Below are 22680 nucleotides of genomic sequence, written 5' to 3'. Positions count from 1 at the left end.
TTGAATTTCATTTTGTCTGTTGTTATTAATATTCCTAGCAAACAAGAAATTTACAGGGTACATTTTGACTCCCCAAATGCACCATTTATTTTGACAGAATTACTCTAACAGTATAACAATGACAAAATAAAGCTTTTAACCCACATATAGATACAAAACCCACTGACTTGAGGAAACAGTAGGAATTTTCTATTCACCCTACTGGGCCTGTATTCCAATGTCATAAGCTATAACATTCTTTAATCTTCATAAGAAAATATTCTAATCTTAAATAAGAAAGTTTTATATGATAGTTTGCATAAACCTTTTCTTCTTCCCGTTCCTTGTGACAGTCATAAGTAGTTCTTCCTATTGTACCCATTGTAAAAAACATAACGATTAACATACTTCTTCCACATACATATTCTTTTCTTATAAAATGTAGTACAAATGCTTCATCATTCTACAACAGAATCATGACTGTAACATTTTAAAACAAGTGCCACAATATATTCTCTTGTGAAGCATCCCTCCACATTTTCAACTCTCAAACCAGCAGTCTCAGTTAAAGGAATTGTACTGTTGTTGTGGGGCTTTTTCTCCACACAAGTTTCAAAATATTTTATGCAGCTATTTTAACTGAAATAATGATTTTTTGGAAGATCAGAGCTAGATAGTCAATAGTGGCTGCTCAATTCCTCAAGCTTGTGAAGTAGTTATCTTTAAAAAAATTTTTTTTTTTTAAAGACCGATGATAGCTATGCATGAGAGCGCCATCCAGAACTCTGCAAGAATAGCCTTTTGATGAAAAACTTAAAGTCATTGTTAATCCTCCTGACAGATTAACACCCACACTCCAAGGTATTGTTGAGATTGGATACTGTCTTCAAAAAAATTCCTTCTTTTTTAACTGTTTCTCTGCCTTCATCCAAGTATAATATATTGCCTTCACTCCCCTGTGCTTGCCTAGCCAGAGACAGGCACACTTCTAGGCCACAACCTTAACTGCAGCAAAGAAATAATCTTCATGGCTGAGCAAATGGGATGCAGTGAAGCTCTTTGCAGGAAGCATAGCACAAGAAAGAATATCAGCAATGAGGAGCTCAGGGTGCTTCGATATTTTTGCTCATTGCACAGTCATTCCTGACTCCAGAAAAGGTTGGTATATGAGCTAAAGAGGCAACTCCACTCTCCCCAAGAATGGGTTTGTGTGTGTGAGATTATCTCAAAGAGGAATCTGCACAATGAATTAAGGGCAAGAGGTCATAGCTTAAGGCGCATCATGACGTAATCACCCTATTTCTTTTTATGTTAGAGTTAAACCTGCCCCACTGGTGCTTTCCAGGGTTTTTTTTTACTACTGTTTATGGTGAAGTGAGCCTCTTCATAGTGCACTTTCCTTGAAGAAGATTTATTTACAATTCTGCTCTGGAGTCTTCTAAGACACTGGTAATACCAGCCTTCCTTAGTCACTGCCCTTCCATGTCAATCATAATGACAGGTCTAATGACAGAAACTCCACAGTCATCAGTTCATGACATATATAAGAAGGATGGAAGGGAATGAAGTAATAGTTGGAACTGAGCTAATCACAATTTTTGGCAGTTTTTGTTGAAAACAAGTAATTAGAGGATCAAAACCAAATTTTGCTTCAATTGAAATTTTTCAGTTTTCTTTTCTCTAATCAAAAATGAAGAAGTATTCTAACTAGCATTAACAAGCTAAACAATTATTTTTTATTAGTGTGTCAAAGAAATAAGAAATCTTTAAATGTATTAAGAAAGTCATTATTTAGCCTAACAAGATATATTGTTTTAATTAGCATTGTAAATTTTTATATAAAAATATCTTTGCATCATTTATTCAGTTATCAACTGTTCCCTAAAAATAGCTTTAGCAATCTAATCTAATGATTTTTAAAACCTGAGTAAATCATATTTCAGTACCTTTGTAAAATGCCTGTGATACTGTCTCATGCGAACTGTCTTATAAATCAGAATTTAAATACAAGCATAAAAAGACAGGTATCTTTTTACAAAAAATATCCTATAAAATTTCACAGCATACATTACATACACTCATTAATTTTGATTTAAGTTTAATCACTGAAATGTTGATTAAAAGTAGTGAATAAAAAGTTTTATGATAAAAATAATCAGAAATCTAACAGTAAATAGTTGCTGCTATGTAAGGATTGAATTCACCCAATTATACTGCCTAACCCAAATGCACGGTGGGCTGATCAATCAACAGATAACCCCAACTTCAAAACGTTATAAGATATATGGAATGAATCAGATGCCAAAAAACGTGCATATACATTTTGGGTTTGCAGCAAATGATGCCATATGTCTTGCTTTTCTCCCCAATGCATGTATCACACAATAAAGTCAGTCCAGAACAGTCAGCTGTTCACAAAATTCTCTTTGTGTGCCACAGAAGAAAGGACTCATTCATTTGTTTCTCAACCTTTAACACCTAAATCCCTTATTTCTAAAGCCATATACAAAAACTACCTGGCATGGATATTGTGCACATATAGCTAGCACAGTTTATTGTCAGAAAATGCTGCCTGGTATCCTGCCAGCCAATGTTTAGTTTGATCCAGGGTTTTTTTGGATGAGAAGGAAGTCATGAAGAAATACAGACCTACAGTACAACTTAACATTGCTTCTTCATCAAGACTGTGTTTGAGTTCAAATATCCTCAAATATACAATGACTAATGTTGTTAATGGAGCCAGTTATTTCCAAGCTACTTCAGGTGTCTCAGTGCCAAATTGCAGTCCATAGTATGGAGGTACACCAAGTAGATTACCAAGATATAGCTGAATTTATTCTTCATTTTAATTGTTTAAGTATTGTTTTGGGTTGTGATGGAGTAAATCTCAAAACCATTACATATTCAGGTGTAAAAAATCTGTGAAGTGCAAATCACATACAGGAAACAATCACTTTAATTGCAGTATTCATCATCCAACTGCCTTGTTTTCTCATCAAAGCCACTGCTTCCTAAAGTGTCTGTAACAGAAATTAGAATTAAAATAAAATCTTCTAAGTTACATCAAATCTATGAAATATTCTGGAAGAAATGGCCCAGTGCCCCAGTTATAAAGAATTTCCTAGAGGTCCAAGTCACTTTCTTGACTGCCAGAGACTTTAAAAAAAAAAAAATAATAAAAGGGGATAAACACCAATAACCTCCTAAAGTGAGTAAAAAAAGGTAGAAAGGATTAGAAGCACAGTTACTTGGGTGTCCAACCCCTACCAAGATGAAGCAATACAACACAACTCCAAATCACAATGTAGAAATGAAAAAGTTTTTCTCAATTTCCAGGATCACTCTTAATGATTTTAAATAAAAAAGGGGAAACATATCCTAATTTCTGATGCAATTCTTGAGAAGACTTTATCTGAAATTTATATCTCCAGTGATGCAAAAATTTTACACAGGTGTTAATAACATTATGAATAGGTATGGTATTTCTCAAAACACATTAAAAACTTGTAAAAGAAATCTGACAGACTGGAATCCCATAACACAGCTAACACAGAGTAAATCAGCTTAAAGGTATTTTTAAAGGTCATTTCTACAGTTACATGTAGTTGGAACTTAAACAAGTCAAAAGGTTTTCTACTGCTCTGCCAGCATGCCTAATCATGGCTTCAGAGACTGGATCAAGAACAGGAAGAAGCTGCTTTACATCTGTGGTGCCACCTTTAGTTTTGTCCTTCTCTTCCAGTAGTTAAAACAGGACATCCAAATTTCCTTCCTAAATTAATTATTCTGATTGAAGTTACATGAAGAAAAACTGAGCATGTTAATTCTAAGGACTCAAGACTGTTAATTTTAAAGTATTTTCATACCAGTCCAGCCAGATCAGCTCTAAATATAATGCATTTTATCATATTTGTTCTGTGTTTGCTCACATAGCAGGCTAAATGAAGCAAACACGTAAAATAAACTGTGCAAGTATATAAAACCTACCTCCTTACTGGAATAGGAGTGTTATTCTTGTGCTTTTAATAGCATTCCCTTGTTTCACTTACATGATGGCAAGCTTTTGGCTTCAAACTATGAAAGCATCTTCATATACAAAGAAAGATATACACATATGTTTTGATGTTTCATTTCATAAAATTCAAAAGGCTTTTGGTCTCCTAGTGTTCCCTTCCTCCTTAAAGCAGTGAAGAAAAAAGATAAAGGCAGGAAAGCAAATGTATAAGGAAAGGTTTCCAAAACACACAGAAAGGTCCATTCAGAGCAAGTTACACAACAAAGAACTTCAAACAAATATAGAACTAATTAGTGAATCTTTAAAATGCCAAGGTGCTTGGCATTTTCAAAAAAGCCAGAATGAAAATGGAAGAATATGAGGAGTCACAACAAGACAGGTATTTTACATCATACCAGAAGTAGGCATTTCTCATGCTTTAACCACAATTTCATTAGTGATACTAAAATCTGGCTATTGAAATATATACTGAGCTGACATATTTCTGATGCTTTAAATTTGAAAAAGTTCTTCCACAACATTCATCAGCAGCAGCTGGTATTTTACAGATTTAAACTAAGGACACTTCTAAAAGAACTTAACTCTTTGAAACAACTGGTACAGAAAAAGTTTAAAAGAAATCTTTGCATAGCTATAGGCAAGGATCCTTTTGCTTGATGAGGGATAAATAAACCCTTCAAACAAAATTACTTAAAAAAACCCAGGAAGTTGTTTAATTTCATAAAAAGGGTGACCATGGTCTTTTGAAATGTAGGTGTGTGCGGCACCTGACTCCTCATCTGCTAATTCCCTCACTCATTCTCTGACACAACCAGGTTTCAATGAATTTGCACTATCAGATTTCTTTGATAAATACAGGGTACTGACGAGAGCACAAGAAGATGGAAGTGCAACTAGGAAGCTGATTCCCAGGTCTAACAAGCACTTTGACTGGCAAATGTTTGTTACTACGTGCAAGGTCATTCAACCTGTTTATCAAGGAAAAGTATCACTCGGAAAACTACATGTGGTCTACCTTTTAGATAAGGGATCATCATCAGGGTTGGCTTTCTACATTGAGACAGAGAGATGAGTAGACACTGAACATATCACCAACACCTCATCAAACCTACTGGAAGCTATTCCTTTCATTTCACAGAACTCTGTTAGAGTAGCAACAAATGTAAAAGGAATTGCTAGCGTGTCTTAAATCGAAAAATGTCCTTCTACTTTCCAAATACTTCTTGCATTTTTTACTTCCAAGAGAAGACAACTCAAGTGATGCGAATTATAAAGACCAAAAGATGTTACCTAGCAATGGGAAGACACAGTGCTACTGCAGAGTTTGGGAGAAACTAGAGAGTTTTTTGCCCCCTCATCCATCAGTAGTCACTACATCAAAGCGTTTGTAGCTACCAAAGTCATGTACCTCTCTTTCCCTTCTTTTCATGTAGATCAAGTTCACATCTATACCTAGCTTAAGAAATGCATGTTGTACTTTTCTGCTTTGGACGTAAGAGGGCAAGACCAGTGCAAATCAGTACTTACTCAAGTCTAAGAAAATGGTACCATTTTGTGCTCCACAATCTCTTCAGTACCATAGTTTCTTCCCTGATACTATTGAATACAGGGTTATCATGACAAATCCAGCTTTCTGACTCATAAACTACATTTTCCCAGAGTAAAGTTTTCAAGATGACCTTTGGTTCAGTGCTTTTTAACCTTCTGCAAACATAAATAATTTTGCATCAAAACTCCAGGAAATAATGAGTGATCACGCTTTGAAATGAGCAATTTCAGTCTGTGAAAACTTGATCCCATTATCTTACCTCTTTTCTATATTACACTTAGGCATTGAATTGTTCCTAATTTCAGCTTTCACAGATAACTATTTGCATCTAACAAATTAAATTCTTTACAGCTGCAGTCCTGCAGGCTTTGACTTCACCAACATTTACAAGTCGTGTACATGGCTTTTACAAGTCATGTACGGGTTTTACAAGTTTATGGACCTGGCTTTAACTAGAAAGACATTAATCTCTTATATTCCAGTATGTATCTGATGTTTCATCTCTTTGAAATTTTCCTTAGATTTTTGTCCACATCTGCTTTAAGGGTGGACTATACAACTAAATAAATACTATTTTAATTCAGCTACAGATGATGGTATCACTACAAGTCTACATTTGCTCTGTGGGCATACAGGTATACATTTCTTCTGATTCACACAACTAATTTAGACATGTGGTACATTAAATGGTGTTACAGAGTTTATTTTACGTGTTTGTTTCATTTAGCCTGCTATGTGAGCAAACACATTGGGTACTATTATGCTAATAGCTGACAGCTGGAGTGTTGAGTACACACATATTCCTGAAGACTGCAGCAACAAGCAACCTTAAGCATCTAGGTTCTTATGAAGGGAAAGGATGATGTTCCTCCCTCCTCCATTATTGCTTACTGGTCTAGTTCCAAGTGGTGGACAGATTCATTAACTGAGACCTTCCTCTATAGAAACAAATCATGTTTTTATTATTCTAATGCTTTTGGTTTTGGGTTTTTTTTTGGTGGCATTAACAACAGCATGTCTGTGCTTTGTTGAATAAAATGAAAAACTGAAATATCTGGCAGAGATTACTGAGTGGTAAGGTAGTGATACTGATCGTAATTTTAGAGCTCATAGAATCATAGAATGCTTTGGGTTGGAAGGGACCTTGAGAGATCATCTAGCCCAACCCCCCTGATGCTCATTGTGCTTCAGTTTTTGATATAAAAATTCACAAATGCAGGAGGAGAGAACCAAAAAACAACAAAACAGGCACAGGCAATAATTGAGTTTGTTGGTATTCAAGATCAACATCCTGCAAGGCAGACTTCCTCAAGCAAGTGTTATCCAATACTTAATAAAGATATTCTTTTAGCTTTTAACCTTACCAAACACACTCTTCCTAAATCCCTAGGTCACGCAGACATGACTAAGTTCTCAAGTAATACCCCTCTTTATGACAATCTTTTCTTCTAATGAAACATGTACATTCAGAAAAGAAGATCCAGATGCTGGAAACCAGCTTCTTAGCCATCCAAGAGGACATATCTTTCTCTGTAGCAAGTTACCAGCGTAACCACTTCCCTTTTACCCTTGTATCCTCCTGTGTGACAGAAATGGTCTACATTAACTTCTTATGTATCATTGCTGTGAAGCATGTTCCTCCCATGGTATAATTCATCCACACATAAAACCCCTTAGTTCAAGGCTCAGTGCTGCTCTAAACTTGATTTCATCATCTACTCTGAATAGTCTACCACTGACAAGATGGCATGGTCTATAGCTCAGATGCTTCTGCTATCCAAAACAGTATAGCCACACAGTAAAACTCCTATTTCAAACTTATATTTGAGCCACTATGTACAGCAGGCTCATTGACTACACTTCCAGCCCCTGCAAGCATCTATTTTACAGTAAGAGAAGAAAACATTTAGCTCTACATACTTCAGCCTTACAGTCTCAGTAGGGTTGTATACTTTATCTAGTTCATTCACATTTCAGCTTTGGAAAGCGACTTGCATATCATCTGAGCATCATGATTATTTATGCTCTCTCTGCTGCATTTCTTAGAGTTCACATAGATCTACTATCTAAAACATGCCCTTTCATGAAGCCAGCAGTCAGGAAATGATGCTTATCTTTTAGACTGGGTTGCAATACCACCATGACTGAACTCAAAGTGCATTAGGGTTTTTTTTTTAACTTGACCAGGAATGTGCTTTTGAAATGAAAGTCCTGATCACTCCCACTTACTGTGCACCACAGAGCACTCTTGGTGTACAAACTGGATCCTTTCCAGATAAAATTCCAGGAGTTGTGCTCCAGGAGTGCATCTAACACTTTGTAGTTATTCATGGGTATTCAGTCCACACAGATCAGACCTAGTTCAAAATAAAAACCCCTGAAATGCAGACAGCATGAATGTCAGGTCCTCAGCACCAATTCTTTTGCTCGACAGATCTGCTCCTATTGCACCATGACACTTGCCAACACAGGCATTGCCTTCATCAGTATCTTGTTAAAACCTAGCGCACCATCAATGACCTTCACACAGAAATGGCACTATCAGTGTTTCACAAATGTTCCACATATGCTAGACTAGCTGAGGCTACAACCCAGGTGGCAGATTAAACTGAATGGTAGTAGCACTTACTGACTCCAGCTGCCAACTCTTCTTCTACTCCAGAAGGTTACAAGTTTTGCAGCAGGGATATTTTGTGCAATATGGATCTTCTGAACGCTTCTGGTTTACAACATATCACATTAAAATAAACCACAACTAACACCAGTTTAACTTTACAGACTGGACTACACATTGTGGTATTCAACCTCTGTCAACATGGGGTTCAAGTAGCGTGTAGAGTGAAACGAATGTTCTGCTTATAGAGGAGCTGATGTTTCAGCAAGGATACCGCAGCTTAAATTACAATTCATCAACAGCCAAACTAATCACATGCAGTGGGATTAACCTCCCCTGAATCTAAACAGCCTCAAAGCAGATACCTACATCTGAGCTAATTATCTAAATTACCTTTGCAGTTACATAGACAAATAAGCATCTATAGAGTGAGATAATTTTAGCTACCCACCTTTAATTGAGATAAACTGTGTGTTGGAAATTCTCATTTTTCTCTACTAATTATAAAGGAGACTGGCTCAAATGCAGACATCTACACCACAGACATCAAAAGCTTGGTGAGATGAATCCCACCATTTGTGTTGTATGAGTGTTAAATCAAAAGAGTACATTCTCACCCAAGGCAGACCAGCATAAGTGAGTCCACCAATTATACCAACTGGTATTGCAACAGAACTGGGCAAGCCCAGTAGCTCAAAAAATGTTTTCCAGTAAAACACAAAAAATAGAGTGATAACATTTTAATTGGAGAGATTTTCATATACGTAGGAAGGCAGAAAAAAAATCATATGGAATGGGACTATATGGAAAGAAAAAAAGAGCTAAAATTCAAGCTCAGTAAAGATGGAAAAGTAAGTACAGTGGGCACCACTGAAAGTAAACATTTACCATGGCATAGTATAAATACCTCATTGCTGTATACATTCTAAATATAGGGAGAGAGTGGTAAAGTAAATACCACAGTACAGTATGGTATTTATTTACTTTTTAATAGAATCCACTGTATTCTTTAAGACTAATGACACTGAGAAGGAAAAAGGAAAGATGAAACATAGAATGAGAAATGCCATGAGCAAATAAGCCAGAAATACAGTTAAGAACTAGGGGAATCAGCTGCATGGCACCAGCACAGAATGATGGAAAGGTACAGCTGATTACTTCAAAAGACTGATCTTGATGGTAGTCTATCTAGCCTCTTCCACTGAGCCAGAATCAAATGTATGTGTATTATCCACTTTTTTCAAATTAAAACTAATAACAGCAGTTTCAGAATAATATTTACTGTAATTTTTTTCTGGAGTTTTATGACTGTAAGAGTAAAGAGGATTTCCTTGGTATGCAACCTAAACCTCCTGCCCTGCAATGCTAGCTGATGTTGTATTGCCAAGAAAAAAGAAATCACTCTCTTTCCTGTAACAACCTTTATTTATTTTCCAGATTAAATAAATTCAGCTGCTTCATTCCTTCAGTCTTACTCATAAATCACATATTCTGTGTTTATAATCAATCCCATCAATCTCTTTCATTCTCTTTAGAATGGCTACACCATTCTTAAAAAATTACCAAAACTGGACATTGCATTTCAGACAAGGTCTCACCAGTTTCACACAGAAAATTGTCCGTTCAAAGATTGCTGCCTCATATTATTTTTTTAACTCAGTGCAACTCCTGCATCTTTTTATTGCAGTGTTATCTCTACATTTTATTCCTCATATTTTACCTGTTTGATTTCTTCGTCAATCCATACCTAGCAGTTAATTTTCACCACGTTGATTCCAGGACACTACTTTCACTTGTCAAGTTCTTCTAATTTTGATTGTGTTCTCTAAAACAACCCCAACCTGTGCCCATGTTAATGTATTCTGCAGTTTTCAAGGGTATTCTTTGCTCACACAAGTCATAACCTAAGTGCTTAACTGAAAAAGGACAGGCTCCAACAGCGTCAACACCTTCAATCTTCTGCCATTTACAGCGAACTTCTGTCAATTTTCACTTGCAAAAATGTCTGGGTGGAGAGTGTCAAAAACTTTCCAGAGTCAAAAATATGATACCTACTACTTCCCTCTGATATACTATGCTGGCTAATTACTGGGTCAAAAAAAAAAAAAAGTAAAATAGATTGGTTTGACATGATCTCTTCTTGATGAACAGACATTGGCAGTTTCCATCGGCTTGGCTTTCAGTTACGCTTAGGTGAGGCATTTTCATCCGTAACAAGGCTGCTGAAGGAAGTCCGTGGAAACTAATGATAATTAGCACATCTGAAAAGTCAGTAAATTGCATGTGACTCAGATGCTTACCTTCAGTCATTTGAGTTTGAAAAAAATGTGGCCTCCGTACTAGCCCGAGGTCCGTTACAGTATACAACAGAGTGACCACAAAAACTTAGTACTGAAGCACGACACAACTCTCCTTGAAAATACAGAACAAACCATACTAACTAGTACTGATAGATCCTTTAAGCACAAAGAAAGAGGATAGCTAAAATTGTTAAACTTTCCACTACCAAGAAATCTAGGCATCTATTTTCCATTGGAGGACCGCTGCCTGTCTAGAAATGAAATGGCAAGGACCTTACACACTACCATGTCGTAGACTGGCGTTTATAGAGCTTTAAACTGGGCAGAGATCCCTGAATAGACCTTGAGGTTTCAGCTACTCTTTTGGAAAAGAGTAAAAAGAAGGAAAACTGTGGCTTTTGCCTGGAAACAGGAAAGTGGTATGAGGCCAAAAATATTGTTCCTGAACACTGAATAAATTGCACCAATATTTAGAAGTATCTCCCTATTACAGTTGCATGTGTTTGAGCTTTTTGTGTTTAAAGTAAAACCAGGAATAGGAACCAGCAGACATGACTAATCACATTTAATTCTGTGTGTACTCTAGGCATATTAAAAAAACCTTGCTGGAATATTCAGCTTTCCAAGGTGTTCTGAAACAGTACATTTACTTTGCTACTTTTTAAAAGCAGCGCATAAAGACTTTCTATTAGAACATGACTAAAAATCATCTATTCACTTCTATATTCTGACACGAATGGAAGAGAAACAACAGTGTGAAAGCTGATCTTGATTTCTGCATTTTGTCCATTGTCAAAGTATGAATTACATACATACATTCATTACAAATAGTATTCATAAATATTTGTAGCTAATTACAAATTGACCAGAGTACAGGTCCTTACTTCAAATCCTAGTCATGATTACCATGATAAACTAGCTGTAACTGATTGCTTTCATACAGCAGTTTTAGAGATGCTACAGAATTTCCTGGACTCTGAACAGCAATTAGCTGCAGTATCTCAAATATGTGTCACAGTGAATGTTTGCTTTTAAAAGATGACCACTGTGATTTGACATAAGTGAACTGAACTTACTGCCAGAGAGCACCCATTGATCATATGTGGCTTGGCACTACTGTTAGAAATATGTTTAAATAAAATTTTAAAAGAACGAGAGTTGGAAAATGTATTAAAGGTTGTTTCTGACCATTTGGAGATCCAACAGAGAATTCAGTACAAATACATTGTGATATGTATCAGGCAGCCAAAATTCTGGATTTAATGAGTGAAATAGACTCATTTTAAGAAACTGTTATCTTCCTTCATAATAAAGTAAAAATTGTCCTTCTCTACATGGACAGAAGATAGTCGTCTTAATGAATCATGCTTTTCTAACTATGATAGTCACTCTCGTGCCAAATCTAAGGTTGAGGACTATATTTATTGATAACAGGATAAATTCATATCTAGCATTTCAATGAAATTGTGTTAAGAAATAAATATTTTTTTCCTCAATTGAAAAAAAATCTTAAATTAAAGAAGATTTCCAGGAAGCTATCAGAGATGACAGGCTCCATGGAGTTACTTTTATAAATCTCACTGATTCTTTCAGTGTTTAGCTCATATTTTGTATTTAAGCTCTGATTCTGCTACTACTCATAAATTTTTAATAATCTTTTTGATATGGGGGATGAAGAAGTTCTCTGGCAGCAAAAATAAAAGATGAACAATGTCTGTCCTGTGTTGTTTATTATTTTATTTTGGGAAGGTTCCCTTAAACTTTGAGACAGTGAGCCTTTCTGCTACTTTCCACTTTCAGTTTCTTTACTTGGAGTTGCTTAGTTGTTGTTGGCATTACATCAATAAAAGTCATACCGTGGACTTATCCACTTGCTTTCTTGGCCACTTCACATTGCACAATCCTTTGCTAAAACTGCCAGAGAGAATAAGAGGATAAGTCAACGTCACTGTGTTCTTTGATGCAGTGTCAGTAGCCTTTGAGCACAGGCAAAGGAGCTGAAGCACTTCCACCAACCTTTGAAGTGGAGCAGAAAAGTGGAAAACCATAGGGAAAGCAGGCAGATTCACTCTGAAAAGAGCTGCTCTGTTCTTGGCACCCAAAGTGCTCTCCAGCCACTTAAGGGATTCCACAAACCAAATTCATCTGCTCGAAAGGAATAGGAATTGTTTTTAACCAAGCGTCCCTGAAGAGTTTTAGCAAAATGGACAAGATACACTAAACAGAGACATGAAAAAGTTTTGTCAGAAAGCTCTAGGAAATTTAAGAGGGAGCTTCTATTCGGCACAGAAAAATTCACCAAAATGTGTAAGTCCACTACAAGGCCTTCCTAATGCTGTTTCAATTCTTCTAAGTATACTACAGACAAAAAATCTCAGCTGGGAGCTGACAGATACACATAGAGAGAGAGACTGCTACCTCCAGACTTATGCAATCATAGGATCTAAAAGCATCATAAAGTAGTCAAAAATTTATTTCAATCCCTATTCAGTCACTATGATGACATAGTGCATACAGACACAGAACAACATTTTACCATGCAAGAGCTCTATCTGCTAGAAGGTTCATATGATCCAAAGTCCAATGATCTGTATTTAAGTACAGCAGAAATGTGCCTGAGGAAAAATTAATAAAAATCTAAATGAGAAATATTTACAGTCATTCTTAATTTTCTTCTTCTGAAGTCTTCATGAGGTTACTGAAGTGGAGAGGCAAACCTTCAATCCTCCCAAAATATAAGGCCCCACTGAGGTCACAAGTCAGTCATGGTTTTGAAAGTAATTATATGGTATCAGCACTTTCAACACATCACTATCAAGGTTTTCAAACTAAGACCTTCAGAGATATCATACCAACACAAAATAACAATAAATATATTTTTTTCCCCGTGAACAAAAATATGGATCCAATACTGCTGCCAGATATACATCCATAATTGTCCCTAAGAACCATGCAGCTATACCAAATAAATTATTCTAATCTGAACTTTTAAAAAAAGTACCTCTAGAAGACTGTATTTTCTTCACAAGGTTTGCAAAACAAAACTACAGAAGCAAGGCATGGGCTTTGCAATGACATCCCTAGCATCTATTGGCAGGATCTGGCCAAAAGACGACTAAAAATAATTAAAGAAGTAAAGACTTCCTTGCCCTAGAGGACACTGATGTTCTCCAATTACAGTAATTACAAAATGCAGTGTGTGGCTAGGTGTCAGGAAATACCAGGTTGAAATACATTGCTATCTATCAAGCTGGGAACCTAAACACTTCTCAGCACAGCAAAGGCACATGCATGGAATGAGGATCTTGCATGAGCTATTTGACTTATTCATTTGCTTGGGAAAATATGTATGAAATCAAGGAATGAATACTAAAAGAATGGTTTAAAATAGAATGCATTATACATTCATTAATCAAAATCACTTTTGTAAATTTTTTTGTTGGTGGGTCCTTTTTATTTTGCAGAGTACAACTGTGTGGAATATAAAGGAACTAACAACTTCCACTATCCAAATGAGAATTACTATTTTTAAAGTGTTGACCATGATAACCATGAAAAAAATCTCATTTTTCATTCATATGTTCAGATTTACTAGGGTGCAATGTTGTCCATGAAAGTAGTGGAGAAAAAAATTTTTTGCAAGTTCAGTCCATGATACACAAATAATGCTTACAAAAAAAAGATCAAGAGGTTAGCAAGTTGTAGGGTTATGGTGCCTAAAACAAGTTTTTCAAGTTTTATTAACACTTTACAAACTGGGAAGAATTTATTAATAATGCAAGAAAACCCTTTCTAACTGAATGACATACAATAAGGTCTTCCACATCAATCCAATGTACTGATTTCCTGATTTGGTCACAGTCTCTTCTATGATACTTATTTAAGGGTGGGATTGATGGCAGTAGAGCACATAAGGTTGTCTAAAGTCAATCCACCAAATAACAATTTTAACCACAGAAAGAATGTATTGCTCTATATATTCCAAGATTTACATACATTGACAAGTATATGACGAAGCACAATGGTTCCCACTTTTGTCTTAAAGGCTAGGTCTTTGCCAAGGGAGGCTGGGCAGGCACAGACAGCTCCAGCACAGTAGAGTAATAGGCAGGGACATCAGAGCACCTGCAGAGCAGCAGAGCCACAACAGCACACTGCTCTGGTCAAACTGACTACTGCCAGCAGTGGTTGGCTTCAGTTTTCAGCACTAGCTCAGACATCTCTTCCATACAGATGTACCCCAAGTGTGTGCATGCAAAGTCCACGCTGGTATCAATGGCCCAGGGTGGAAAACATTGAAAGGATGATATTTTATACAACACTCTGATAAGCATTGCTTGAGTGCTTTGGAAGGGCATCCTCTCTGCTCCCTTTTCAGTGCTGTTAAATTCTTGTGCATACCAAAAAGAAAATGTTATTTACTCCTTTCTTTACTAGGAAACAATTGTGTACAGCATATGGCAGGATAAACATATATACAGCATACATCTGCCACACATTTTCATAACAAACTGTTCATCATAACCTCAAGAAAGATTTCTTTTTTTCCTATTGAAGTCCTAATATTGACAACTCAAAAACTCTCTCACCATTGAAGGAAGAAGTCTAGGAAAGAATGATCTAACATGCAGTCATAAGGTCATATAAGGCCACTGCAGAGGAGTTAACTGAATTTGTTGGACTGCTGTTCCCTACAGAGGAGCTTACACAGGTTCTTGTGCCAGAATCCTTCTACACAGAGAAAGAGACAGAAGGCAAGTTGGAGGATCCATATCAGACTTGAGAAACATTAGATGAAACTGAAAATATTAACAGTACCAAATTGCCAGGACTAGACAGTATCTTGCAAGAATCTGGAAGAACTTGATCATGAAACTTCTGAATTACTGTGTGGTACACAACCTCTCTTAAAATGGCCTCATTACCACAGTAACAAAAAACAGTGTGTGGGTGTTAATATTTTAAAAAGCTTCCAGTAGATCCTGAGAAACTTACTTCCATTGGAATGATTTCATAGGACAAGTTAAAAAACATATTAAATATATGGATAATATTAGTTACTTCAAAATATATTAGACTTTGAAGGTGTCAACAATGTGTGGAAAAGGGTTAAGTGCAGCTAAACTTTCTACAAAGTTCCTAAGTCATTTAAAAATTAATATATGAATAAAACTAAGCCATCATGAGATAAAGAAAAAAAATTGATAAAAGACAGAAAACAGATTTAAGAATACAAAATAATTTTTCAAATTCCCTGCAAGATGTGTCCATGGTCCCCTGCTGTACACTTTCTTCACAATAGCCCAAGAAAAGGGAATACAAGATGGTATTAACTACTTAACGTAGTTAAAAACAAGACAGAGATAGAAGACTAAAGATAGAGATAAAAGAGATAGAAGACTCACTAATACTAAGTGATGGGGAGACAAAATGGTAGATAGCATTCAGTGTGAACACATGCAAAATAATCAGGACATTGCTGGAGATTACAGCCAACTATACATACACTGTAGTGTAGTAAATGACCTCTTAGTATGTTGGAAAGATCTCGGAGCCATTGTGAATAGCTCTATGAAAATGTCAGCTTTAGCTTAGCCACAGTTAAAAAGTAAAAGAATGTTCAGTCAAAAAGTAAAAGAATGTTAGTAATTATTAGGAAGCAAAAAAAAAAGAAAAAATGCAACTATATCAATTCACAGTATGCCATAACTATGAACAGTTTGGTTTATTCTCTTTGAATTAAAAGGAAAAGAGTAGAACCATAGCAGATGGAGAAGGAACACAAAATGGAATAGCTTTACAGATAGAACAGTTTTCAAGTAAGAGGAGTAGGACTCTTCAGCTGAAAAAAATGTGACCACTGAGGATATTATTATTTCTCACAATAAATAAAAACAAGGCATCAAATAAAAGAACAGGTTTAAAACAAAAAAAAAGTATTTTTTCACACAGTGTATGATTAAGTTTATAGAGCTCTGCAACTTGATGCCATGGATTTAAAGAATACAAATGGACTCTAAAGCGTTCAGATTCACAAAAGAAAATTCAATCTAAGACTATTGGACACAAAAAGTACAACAGCAGATTTAGGAAGTCCCTAAACTGCTATATGCTGGAAGCTGGGGGGTTCATTGCAGAAGTTTCTCTGTTCACATGCTCTATTTTTATCCTCCTACCCTAGGAATCCATTACTGCTCACCACCAGAGCCACAGTACTTGGGAAGATGAACTTTTCATCTGGTAAGTTCAGTCAGACAACTATGAGAACATTCTGTTCATTAGACGTATCTACTGTGCAGCTAATACCTTTAGGTCTCTGAACTGTGATAGCTCAGCACGCTTTTTCTTTTTTAAGGCATAAGGGGAGAGTGTACAGCTATACAGAAAATCAGTAATTCAACCTTTTTGTTTTCTTCTTTTTTTTTTTTTTTTTAAGATAGAACCAGTATCTTATATGCTGGAGACCATCCTCAAAAGCTTTTCTCCTCTGCACAACTTAAACCAAAATGTGGCATTAGCCCTGCAGTTCTCTCTCTGTCTTCTTCATCCCTCCCATTCCTTAGCTATGCATTCCCACCCTCTTTTATCAGCACTGGTACTCATCTGATTCAGCCATGTAGGGAGCCAGTTTCATGACTCAGACTGGAAGAAAGTTTAAAATTAAATGTAAAAACCCAAAATCTGATTCTTTAAGTACTTGGGTCAGTCACTCATCACCAACTCAGATTCATGCCAGCGTCAGGAGCAGGACAGAGGCATTTCAGCCAGAGCCACCTGTTAGGTCCAGAGCCACCTGTTAGGTTGGCTTAGTTGTTACACACTAACAGTGCAATGAGAGTATGCAGCCCCCACATACCTTCTCCCAGCTCCGGGTGCTCTTGGAGATCTTAAACTTCTCAACTATACAGCGGACTTCTACAGGGACAGGTATCCCAGTGAGGCACCTGGACCTTGATCACCTCCATTCCAAATGAGTAAGACATAAAACTTCACTTCCACAAGCAGAGCTAGCTCTATTTACAAGGAAAGGTTTTACTAGTGCAAGGGGCAGCTTACAGTGACACGACTGTGCCCATAGCAGGAGATTGTTTTGCCAGCATGTCTATACTAATAAAGCACCCCAAAAGTAGAAAAAAGTATTTCAGCTGTACTTATCTAGCTCACTAAACATCAGGCAAACATTTAGAGGGATTGTTTCCCTGTTCTGGAGCACTGGAACTCACCTTTGGTAAAACCCAATGTATCGCATTGCAAGGATTTTTATTTTAGTGGTATGGGTCTATCTGCTGAAACATTTTTTTTAATTAAACATCCCCATTTATCCCCAGCCTTTATTTTACAAAAAACAGCCAACTACTGTTTTAATTCTATCAATACTTGGGTGTTTGAACTTTCTGTCATTAACAAAACTGATCCACAGGTCACAGACACTTGGAAAACCAAATCTAAGAGTGCTTATTTCTTTATCTGCAGAAGTGGAACTTGTCTGTCCTATTATTAATATGCATCTAGAAAAATAAAGTGACTATTAAGTGTCAAAACAGGCATTTGTTTTAAGTACGGACAAAAAGCTAGCAGTAAGCTAACAGTAACAGTTATACAGCTGTTTCTGTCAGAAGTTGTGAAATGACAGAATGGAGTTTGCCTCTGTAATTTATTTCTCGCATATGTGCACTATGATAATGACCTGATATTCGTTTTTCCAAAGGAATCTCTTTGCACAATACAAATCATGCTTCCTTAATGATGTATCATTTATTGGTCCTTCTCTGCTATTCAATCTGTGGCTCCACACCACATTTACAATTTGGTACTCACATTTCACTCTTATTAAATAAGAAAACAAACCTGATTCCTTTTCTATATGAGGTGTCATGAAGAAGATGGACAATCACAAACTGTATCAGAAAAATATACATGCAAACAATCAGAAATCCTGTCATTTCCTCCTGTTCAGCGGAGGGCTCCCCCGTCTCCTAAACCATCCTCTCGGTTCCCAGTGCTGACTCCCGCCTTCTTCCTCCAGGCACAATCTCCCTTTCCCACTCACTCCCAGGCTTAGTCTTTTTAAATAGCCTCTTAGAAAATTTCTGTGCTCTTAACTTCCCTCCATAAACTCCCGCTCCCAATTTTTCTTTGCCCAGAGAGTCACAGTTCTTCCCCTAACCACATATATTCATCAAATGCTCTCTCCCTCACACCACTGATTTCTCAACACCCTCTTGACCAGACTCTCAGCCTCTCTCCATGCCCCTCTAATGGGAACCTGTCCCTGAACATGTAACCATCCCTTTGACCAGACCCTTTACAGAGACCCTTTGCATTCACAAATGCCAAACTCTTGCCCATCCCAACCCCTGATTCCCTTGGATATTATGCCAAAATTGAATCCCACTCTCTTGAAAGCTGCTGTCCCATTTTGAATAATGGGATGTAAGAATATCTCCTCAACATTAAAATTGTCTTTTCCATGCTACTTGTACTCTGGGTCACAGGTCATTGGGGAGCACAGAAAAAACAACAACAAAACCAAAAAAACTTGCTTGTTCTAGGCCAAAATGAGTGCAGTGCAGAAGGAACCTTTGAAAAACACAGCTGTCAAAAATTGAACTCCAATGAGTACATCCAAATTCTTCTTTCCAAGATATATAACACAGGGAAACGTAGAATGGCATTAGGAATGGAAAAGGATGCATAACTAAAAATCAAACCTATCCTTTTATAGAATCTCAGGAAAAACTTCTGTGGTATTTTCACATGGGAAAACAATACAGTCTTCCCTAGCCTTGTTTTACAAAAAGGCTGGACAGCTTTTTCTTAAGTTTTCCAGAAATAAATCAACCTGAGTTACTGGGATCAAAAAGGTAACCTGTATTATGACAAGGTCTGAAAAATTCACAACAGAAAACAAAGTTTAAGGGTATTATTGTAACTGAAAGGGTAAAAGGGGTTTCAGATAGTATCATCCTTTGTTTGGGGATGGAATGCGGTAACTAATTCTCTGATGGCTCTTAGTCTAATATAGTAACACTCATATAGCTAAACTTAAGTTAAACTATCTTTATTGATGGTTTAAGCAAGCATGGTTTCTCCAGAACACATCTATGCTCAGTTCAATCAGATCTCCAAGCTGAGAGACATCACTCCAAGCTGGGAAAGATATTTAGATCTTGAAACATGTTTAATACGATCCTCGTGTCATAACCTTACGATGGAAAGCATCAGGAAACCTGTGTAATATTTGGTATAAACAACCCAACCTACAGTAATGCTATTTCTCTGGTGCCTGGACAGACAAGTAAATAATACACAGTGTGGACACAGGAAAAAGATTTGAGCTTTTCTGCAGAAATAAGAATACAGAGGAAAAGTTGCCCATTCTTGTCAGACCTCTGGACTTCTTACAAGCTCTAATGACTTGATTTGATCTAATTAGGAAGGAGAGATATAGTTAGCCTTGAACTATGGCATAAAATCAAAGTTCAAAAACATGAGAGATTTAAGTCTACTAATAACAACCAAACATAGAGACTTCTTAAGGGAAAAACACAAAGATAGATTATGTATTACACTATTAATCTGTTAAACACAGGCACATACAGGACTCCAGTCTAGTAGCACATGCCAACTTAAATAGATGATTTTCTTGTTATAGGAGCTTCATTTTGCTCAGAAATTCCATCCAACCTAGAAGCATGGGAGAGAATCCATGTTATTTTGAAACTTCATAGTTCAGTACTCTTCTTAGATGGTAACTTCTTAGGCCATAATCAACTACTTTGAGTAATTTTGGAAATTGGCCCCTTACACTGAGGAACTGCCACTTAAATTCAGGAGAGCTGTGAGAGACTAAACCCATTAATATGAGTAGAACATGACACTTGATCCGCAAACAGGCGTTTTTATCTCACAGTTCACCCCTGTACAAAAAAACAGACAAACAAGTAACAAGCGCTTTAAATGAGAAAACAAAGCAAGCTAAGACTGAAAGTATGTTGTTTTATAAAGTGACAGTAACTATTCTAAGAACATTTCTTTCTGCATGTCACTATCAGTTTTTCCTTACCATATATTCCATATTGGAAGCTGGTGGATACACCTGACCCCGTAATTTATTATGAAGATCCAAGATACTTTGCATATCACTGTCTGTGATAGCCCTTTTCCCTCTCTGCTTGGCGATCCACCACTCACCATCTTCATCCATGTACTTTTCCAAAAGTTCCTCTAAGAGCGTGGCATTGGGAAGAACCATTGCTGAAACTGCTTGAGCTATGAATAGCAAGGTAGTTACTCTGAGCCATTCCTGTACTACATACTTCATGATGAATGATCTCAAAATGCACAGGAGTTAGCTCCAAGACAAAGTCTTTCTTCCAGGTCTGTTGGCTGTAAATGCACAAAAGAGAGTAATGTAATTTGGAGGTTGAAGTACTGGCCTGTATGAACTCACTAAGCAACAAAAGTCAAACTGTAGTTTTTACAGAGTTTGCCACTGTTGTTTTAGGGGCAGAAACCAGGATGCTACTTTTTTTTTTACTCTAATAACTACACACTGTTGTTTAGGGAAGATAGCTTATCTTCAACCTTATGAACTTTAGTTTGTTCAAGTGGTTTCATATAGTACACTGGCATGCACAGTTCACTGCCTGCATGCAAGAAAGCATGCTTTTCATATCTACTTAAAAGGAGCCAGACATCAATGAAGATTAGACTGTAGATAAGGTCTTCCAGTATTGGAATTTAAGAACAAAAAAAGTTAAAAGGCTTGCATTCATTGCCAAAACGTGAACTGCAAAACACGATAAAGCTGATATGAAATATCCCTTCTTGGTGCATTTCGAAATATGACTTTGATTAAAGCTTTTGTTTTATGATTTCCAAAAACCTAGTAAAACGGTAGGTATTCAACTCGGCCAAGAGAATGGGGGGTGATGGGGTTATATTCTATTCACCAAACAAAGGAAAGCACTCTCAGAAAAAGCAGTACCACTTCCAAGAATACAACATTCCAACGCCGCCTATTACATGACTGAGTGCTTTAGGTAGGAAAGCCGTGGTCACTCCCTCGCCCGGGGTGAAAAAGCGCGAATCCCGCCGCACCGACCGCGCTGCACCCAGCCGCTGGGAGGGGAACAAAAAGAGGCGAAGGGGACAGAAGCGGGCTCTCCCCAGCGGGCCGCAGCCGGCGCCCCGGCCCCGCTCCCCGTGGGGCAGCCGGTCCCGAGGAGCCGCTCCCCGCCCGCAGCGCCCCGCGGCCGCCGGGGCCTGGATGCCACCGGCCCCCGTCCTCCCCCCGCCGCCGGGTGGATGCTGCGGGGAGCCGCCGGGCGCCCCCCGCCCACGCCCTTACCCCTCCGGCGGCGGCTGCCTCCTCGCTCCGCAGCCAGCTTCGCTCCACCGCCCGCCTCCTCGCCAGGCCGGGCCGGGGCCGGGGCCGGGGCCGGGGCCGGGGGGCGCAGGCACGGCCTCGCCCCGCTCGCTGCGGCGGGCAGCCGCGGTGGGAGGGCAGCGGCGCGGCGGGTGCGGACGTGTCCAGCAGCGGAGCCGCGGCGAGGGGCTGCCGCTCAGCGCGCCGCTGCCGCTGCCTCCCCCGCCGGCCTCCGCGTCGCCGTCGTCGCCGCCGCGGCCCGGAGGAGCTCCGCGCTTCTCCTCCTGGCTCCCGCCCCGCCGGGCATTTATCGCGGGCGGCGGTGACGTGCGGCGGACACCCCTCCCCGGCACCCCGCGGGGCGGGACGCGCCGGGCTCCGGGCACCGCGCCCGGCCCCGGCCCAGGCCCCGGCTCCCGCACCCGCACCCGCACCGCCCCTCCTCGCCCGGGCGGGCGCGGCGGAGCCCGCACCAGCTCCCCGGGAGGTGCCTGGAGTCCTGCGGGCGGCAAGGGTTGGCTGGGACCCCCGCCTCCTGCCAGAAGCTGGCCACGGTCCTGCGAAAGCGGTCGCCCAGAAAAGGGCGAGGGGGGCCCCGGCCCCTGCCGCCTCCATCCCTTGGTAGCTGGCAAGAGGATGCTAAGCCAGCCTGCTCCCGCCGAAACACAGCAAAGCGGAAAAGATGGGTGTTCACACATGAGCTCCCCAAAAGTCCAGAACGTGTGAATATGGCTGGAGGTGGGAGGATGGGAATTTTATTGTGGATTCTGACCAGCCGCATGAGACTTCTCGTTATGAAGTAGAATTCAAAAGCTTGTAACTACTCATTTCTGTTTCCAGCAAGACTAGGCA

The 22680-nt window shown here is 38.6% G+C and overlaps 1 protein-coding gene across 2 annotated transcripts in view; it reads right to left on the bottom strand.

Annotated features, from left to right (window-relative positions):
• The window catches only part of CRISPLD1 (cysteine rich secretory protein LCCL domain containing 1), a 41289-nt gene extending 20508 nt beyond the window's left edge, over positions 1-20781 (bottom strand). For both annotated transcript variants that reach the window (XM_075705282.1, XM_075705281.1), the window contains exon 1: positions 20524-20781. In XM_075705282.1, coding sequence (XP_075561397.1) covers positions 20524-20781 — 258 coding nt within the window. The remainder of the gene's footprint in view (positions 1-20523) is intronic.
• Between the last annotated feature and the right edge of the window lie 1899 nt (positions 20782-22680).

Source organism: Pelecanus crispus, chromosome 2 (assembly GCF_030463565.1).
Source record: "Pelecanus crispus isolate bPelCri1 chromosome 2, bPelCri1.pri, whole genome shotgun sequence".
NCBI lineage: Eukaryota > Metazoa > Chordata > Aves > Pelecaniformes > Pelecanidae > Pelecanus > Pelecanus crispus.
This window is presented reverse-complemented; position numbering and strand designations above follow the sequence as displayed.